The sequence below is a fragment of the Pistacia vera genome, unplaced genomic scaffold (genome assembly GCF_008641045.1).
Source record: "Pistacia vera cultivar Batoury unplaced genomic scaffold, PisVer_v2 Contig676, whole genome shotgun sequence".
In the NCBI taxonomy this organism is placed as follows: domain Eukaryota; kingdom Viridiplantae; phylum Streptophyta; class Magnoliopsida; order Sapindales; family Anacardiaceae; genus Pistacia; species Pistacia vera.
Window position 1 is genome coordinate 164,075 of NW_022196530.1, and position 6,854 is coordinate 170,928.

The 6,854-nt window shown below is 32.9% G+C and overlaps 1 protein-coding gene across 1 annotated transcript; it reads left to right on the forward strand.

Moving 5' to 3' along the window:
- Window positions 1-2,311: 2,311 nt before the first annotated feature.
- LOC116113273 (DNA polymerase zeta processivity subunit) lies at window positions 2,312-5,521 on the forward strand. The gene is made up of 5 exons (XM_031399417.1): window positions 2,312-2,349; window positions 2,439-2,519; window positions 2,626-2,738; window positions 4,351-4,540; window positions 4,868-5,521. The coding sequence occupies exons 1-5, from the start codon at window positions 2,319-2,321 to the stop codon at window positions 5,065-5,067; spliced, it is 615 nt and encodes a 204-aa protein (XP_031255277.1). The 5' UTR covers window positions 2,312-2,318; the 3' UTR covers window positions 5,068-5,521.
- The last annotated feature ends 1,333 nt before the right edge of the window (window positions 5,522-6,854 follow it).

Consider the following 6,854-nt stretch of genomic DNA (forward strand, 5'->3'; position numbering starts at 1 on the left):
AGCTAAATTAACAAATGTATGAGGTTAAAAATAATCTAAAATGATAATAATAAATAATATTAAAATAAAAGGGCAATTCAATATATACCACCAATTTATTCCAACCTAACTAAACATATTCACTAAACATTTCCAGTAATCTTCAAGATAATCAATCTTCTTATTAATATAACATTCTCAGTAATACAACATTTCATCAACCAAACGCACTCTAATGGTGCGTTTGGTTCAAGGAATGTCGGATTACTAGAATCTTATATTACCTTGAAAATTACTAGGAATCGTTTGGAAAATGTGTTTGGTTAGTTGGAATAAATAGGTGGGTATGTTATATTAATATGTTTGGTTAGGAGGAATAAATTGATGGGTATATTATTTAAGTTACTAAATTGCTCTCTTTTTAAATATTAATATAATATTATTTTTATTATTAATTTTTGAATAGTTTTTTTAACCCCCAATATTTCAAATTTAGCTAAAATACCCCCGCTTATATAAAACTTTAATTTATAACAAAATCACCCCCACTACCCTGCCGCCACCGCAAACCATCGCCGGAAGTTGCCGAAAGTCACCTGAAGTTGCTGTGAGTAGCCCACCGTGACTGGGAGGCTCCGATACGACCGTTTTTTTACCATAAATATGGCTAGAAACGGCCATATCGGAGCCTCCCGGAGCCTATTAGCGACTCTCGATCATTTTTAGCGACTCTGCCAATGGTCCACGCTGGTTGGCCAACTGTTAGCGGTGGTGGTCTGTAATTTGTTTTAAATATAAAGGCATTATTGTAAAAAAAAAAACTTAATTAAACAAGGGTAAAATTATAATGGTAGATTAATGTAAATTGATTTTAAAACAAGGGCATTATTGTCCAAATTTTTTATTAATAAGGGATAGAATTATAACAAAAATAAGATTACCTTGGTAATCTTACAATACCTAAGAAATTTGAGGTAATCAAATTACTTCCAATATTCCCAACAGTAACCACTATTGGTATTAGAAGATTATCGAAATCTTATATTACTTGACAACCAAATATGGTAATCAAAGTAATATAAGATGACATAACTCCAGTAATCTAGTATTATCCCCAACCAAACGCCCCCTAAAAAGTATTGGGTGTGTTCGGATTAAACCCTCTCACAAGGGGAACTTATTTAATATATGTGAATAGAAAAATATGTCCACTATAGACAAATAACTAATTTTAACACCTAATTTTTAAATAAATCCACTTTCAAAGCTTGATTTCAATATATTTTCATCATTCTAACATGAAATAATATATTAATACTCAATGAGTAAAAATTATCAGGCAAACAAAAAAAGGGGCGTTTGGCTTAATATTTATTTTCATATTCTGGATCCGATTATTGAATAGTGTTGGCTTATTATTCACAAAATTGAATTCTGAAAAACTGATCCTGACATGTTTTTGATCGTTAAGGCTTTTTGCAGCTTTTTTTTCTCTCTCATTTTTATTCATTTTCTCATCTTCTTCACTGCACTCACTACGTTTACCAACTTCTTTGCGTCCATCCAACTTCTTCTTTGCAGCTTTTTTTTCTCTTTCTCATTTTTATTTCATTTTCTCATCTTCTTCACTGCATCAGTGCTTCACCACGTTTACAAACTTCTTCTTCTTCCATCCAACTTCTTCTCCACCTGCAAATACCAAACATAACGCATCCAACTTTATTTTCTCAGTTTTCTTCACACCGTCAACCACCCATCACCGTGAACCACCCCACACCACCAGATCTGTCGCACATTCACCGTGAACCACCCACCACCGTGAACCACCCCACACCACCAAATCTGTTCGACGACAGTTTTTTTGCGAAACCCACCCACCACCGTGAACCACCCCATACCACAGATTTGTCCCAAATTGATAAGTTATATATATAATAATGCATTATTTTAACAAAATCCATCAAAATATTATATTAATAAATCATTTATAAAAAAATATATCAATCAAATATTCAACACAAATATCAAGGTAAAAATACTCTAACAAATACATATTTTCAAATCTTATTCTCATAATCATAACCCACTCAACCATCCAATATTATTTCAAAAATCATATCCAAAATAATAAACCAAACACACTCAAAAATATTGTTGAAAAGAAAAAAATGTTTTTCAAAATTTTATAATGGGTGTACTTGGGAAAATGGTTTTGCAAGAATGAATTACACCAAACTCCTGCCAACTTGTCAAAATTTAACGAAAACCCAAAAGTTTGACAAACTAGAAACCAATGACAAGCCCTCGATCTTTCTCGAAATTTCTTTAGAGAACCAGAAATGGAGCGCAGTGAGGTTCAATCTCCTCAAGGTGATGTTCTAAAGACCCTTCTTTTATACTTTTACTCTTCAGATTTGTTTCTTTTCTCTCTCTTTCTGATCGTTAAAGTAATATCACAGGTGAAACTGCAAGAATTTTGGTGGAATTCTTGGAGGTGGCAGTCACTTCAATTGTTTTCCTCAAGGAAGTTTATCCTGCTGGTACAAAATTCAAACTTTTCTTGATTTACTATCACTATTTGCTTTCTTTGCAAGATGGGTATTTTTTAATATTTTTCAAAATTAAGTATTTGATGATGGGTGGAAGGTGCTTTTGAAAGAAGAAGGTATATGAATGTGGTGGTTCAGAGGGCTCGCCACCCGGAACTGAGAGAGTATATTCATTCTGCTGTTAATGGTCTTCTTCCTTTTATCCAAAAGGTTTGTGTTTTCATCTTCTTTAGTTTCAATGTTCTTATAATTTTAATGCAACACTGTTGGTTTTTTTAAGACTTTCAGCAGCAAGAGTAGTAATCTTAACATGATTTTTTAGAACATTTTTGCGTAATTCGTGTTTAAATAAAGGGAGTTGTTGCATTGTTAGAATCGGGGAGTTCTCGGAATAATACATTCGTTACATGGAATTTAGTACTTGCAATGTGAAATGGAACGTTGAGCCATAAATAATCATATAGTAGAAAGTTAATTTGATCTTCCTAATGTTGTCTTTTGGGTTCTGTTATTGTTGATTTCCTTATGCATACTCTCTATGTGTAATTTAAGGCATGTCATTGGAGATGCATTGGTGAGGATGTTTCTATGATATGCGGAGGTATTGATGCTAGATTTCTGTAGACCATTGAATAAGACGAGGAATTTTGGGTAATGTTTAGGGAATTTTCATCTAATAGTTCAGACCTTGATGTATTCATGATTGTTTTGTCTGTCCTGTATTTTTTAGACCATGGATTGGTGTTTAGTTTTGTGTAGTTCTTTGTTTCACTCTCATAATAGAAACTTCTTGCATCTTTATGATCTGTTGGAAGAGAAAAATGAAATCAAAAGAGCTCTGCTGCTACCATTTCCAACTAGATTAGAATTCTGAGATTAGCGCTAAACAAAGTTGCCATTTTAACTCAAAAAAGGAGAACTTTTTCATGCAATTACGAGCCTTTCTTTAGAGTATTGGTAAGGTTTTGACTGTAAGATGTTTCCTGTTTTTTTCTGGTGCTTACAAAACTTAGGTTAGTCAAATTTTTGAACCAGTTGAATGGATGGTCAATTACCTTGTAACCTGCATTTAGTTTACTGCCAGTTTCCAGGGCCACTTGCTTTTTGTATAAGTGAACATTTTAACCATTCATATTGTGTAGAATGCCTCAAATTCATTTAGTTACCGTTTACTTGTTGTAAGAAGGCAAAAACGCCTCAATTTCATTTGGTTGCCATTTACTTGTTGTAAGAAGGTAAAAATAAACCTTATTCTCTCAAGGTCCTAATGGTTCATGCTGATGATCTGTAGAATCAGCTTCAATTCTATTTCTTGTGAATGTAGCACCATTTTTTCCATTACAATTTCATGTGTGTAAGTGGAGTAGATTTGGAGCATATGAAAGTGAATGATATTTCGGGCATCTATTTTAAGACATCCATATTCCACAAAATTGTCGGTCATTTTAAAAATTTAGAAATTTTGCAGGCTCTACATTCTAAGTCAAGGTTTTAATATATTTCTGTAAAGACTGCTTGAAAATGATACTGAGATCTTACAATTTTGGTATATAAACAGTGCAACATATCTGTTGTAATTCCTTTGCCATTCCTATCTAATTTATATATATATGCAAAGCATTGCTAGCACCATGGTGGGAGGACATTTCTATTTCCGTGAAGAAAATAGACTGCTTATTGTTTCTTATTGAGATATAAATCAGTTAAGAGACATACTGATATTTGAGATTTCAACTTCTTATACTAATGGATGCTCGTCATATAGTTGTACCAATTTGTGTTCGCAAAATAATTTGAGGTTTTCCTATTTCTTCAAAAGTAGGGACAGGTGGAGAGAGTAGCAGTTATTTTCTTCAATGCTGACAACATCCCGGTGGAGAGATATATTTTCAAGCTCATGTTTAACCAATCTTATGGCTCAAAGGTGGAAGAAGGCGAACTGGAGTTCTCACTTAGGTCTTTCTTGACCAAACTTTTGGTGTCACAATCCCTCTCAAAGGTTCTTCCAAATGGTAGGGTCTAGATGTGGTGGGTTTGCACATGATCCCGTGCTTGATATTCTGTTTATTTACTTCAGCTGGTGTGCATTTAATTTATAGAGATCCTTCCTTTTTTGTGTTCGTAGAATGCTTCCATAGTTACTTGGTCTTAATGTGCAGTTTGCAGCCTAATTACTTATCAGTTCCGAATCTACTTCATCAAATGATTTTAGTGTTTGTTGCATCTTTTTTATGTATGGATTTGTTCCTTCTATTTGTTTGTGTGTGAGTGTGTCTGTTTGCGCACGTTCTGCTGTGTTAGAGACTGGTTCTGGATATTCAGATTTTCATTTTCAACAGGTTGCCGGTGGGAGATAACAGCATACTTCCGTTCCCTTCCTCAGGTTGATACAAGCAAGGATGCAGAATTTTGGATCCCTACAAATACACAGCAATGGCAGCAACCTCCACTAATAACTCCTATCAAGTCAATGAACAGTGACCCTTTGAATGTGCAGTTATATTTGGAACATCCAAGTTTCTCGGAAACAAAGTCTTAAAGGAGGAACTACAGCAGTTACAGATGTATGCTGTAGGTAACTTACACATTTTTCTACTTTTCCTGCAATGCCTTTTATGTGATAAGAGAGATTTTTAGGTAGTGATCATTTGCGCGGCAAACTGTGATAGAGAAATTATGAATATAATCATTTGCGGTGCAAAGGCTCTCCTCTTGAGGATGGTTTACTCTAAGCAACCTAGTGTACATTTTACTTTTTCATCTGGAGTACCTGTATGAGATACCAGTACCACTCCTAAGAAAAAGTAGACGGTATGTTACTTGATCATACTGTATAGGTGTACTAGTTTTCAATAGGTTGTCAATAGGTTGAAGCTGTTTTCTTGAGCTGCAAAGTGTTTAATGAACATCGGATTTGTTTTGATTAACCCAACAGATGGACTGAGATAATGCTATTGAAAAAAACATTTACATGTTTAATGAAATTTATTAGCTGTGGCTGATTTCCTTTGTTCCAAAACAAAGATATCTCTGAATTGGGCCATGCAGGCCCAACTTTGTTTGCAGGCTTTTGTGAATTTAATTTTATTATTTGATAATTTCAATTTATTTATCTATATAAAACTTTTACATAATGTTAATATTTTTACAATTATATAAAGCATCCTTGAAATAATAAAATAGTCCTAAAAATTTCCTGAAATTGTCAAAGACTTACCATGAGGTTTTATAAAATTTATTTTAAACATCTTTAACAAGGAATGGGAAGTTATTATTAATTTTCTTAAACAAATTTAATTAGAGCAAATATTGAGAAAATCAATGAAATTTACCATGATATGTGTTGGAAATTTGAAGTTTTCATACATGATAGTTTTAAAAATAAATAAAATTCTTAGAAATAAGGACTCTAGGGGAATGATAGTAGCCCAACAAATTTACAAAGAAAAGCCAAGAAGGCTATGAGCCATAAATATATGGCCTTGGAGTTACTTCTTTTGGGCACCAAAATTGGGAAAATGTTAAACCATTTTCTGATTATTTTGTAAATTATTAAATATCCAAGAATATTAAACTGAGAATTATTATAGAACAAAATATATACAATATGCAAAAGTCTTCTAGAGTATGGGCAAGCAATTATCATGTTTGAAAATTGTTAGAAGTGGGGATTTTTATGACAATTCAAAGATTGATTCCTATTAAGGTTTGAACACAAGAGAATAAATAATGGTTTCACAAAGCATGACATTGAGATTGAGATATATTAATTATACAATTCAAATATTCCACCTTCAAATTAAGAGGACCACAAATTAAGGCCTTGATTGTTAAATAGTTCAATATAAACTAATATTAGATATGAAAAGATTTAATCCCATAAGTACGATAATTGACTATTTAATTGATTTGGTGATAGATTTAAAAATCAAAATATAAATACAATAATAATGATTTTGTAAATAAAAGGATATGAATATGATACAATCCTATTTTTTTTTTTTTTAACTATGTTTAGAGAGACACATCAAATTAAGGTTTTATTCAAGTGCAGCGAATTTTACCTACAATGTCAGAGGTTCAAACTGTGCTGAAAACACTTTGTGGTTGAGGTATTTACTGAATCTTTGATCGAGATTAGTCTCGTACCTTCGGGTATGGGGAGGGCCCAGGCTTTTACAAGAGGGATTAGATTTGAAATGTAAGAAGAATAAGAGGGAGGGAGGTAAGGCGTATTAAATAATGATGTCGGCAAATAAATTGGAAAAGATTCTTGGGCAGGGTAGTTGCTCAGAAATTTGACACGAAATTGAATAGAATCACAGA

Excerpts from the sequence above, each read along its gene's own strand:
- LOC116113273 (XM_031399417.1), top strand. The coding sequence starts at position 2,319 with ATGGAGCGCAGTGAGGTTCAATCTCCTCAAG. Across the intron at positions 2,350-2,438 it reads TGAGGTTCAATCTCCTCAAG|GTGAAACTGCAAGAATTTTG; the intron begins GTGATGTTCTAA and ends GTAATATCACAG. Across the intron at positions 2,520-2,625 it reads CAAGGAAGTTTATCCTGCTG|GTGCTTTTGAAAGAAGAAGG; the intron begins GTACAAAATTCA and ends GATGGGTGGAAG.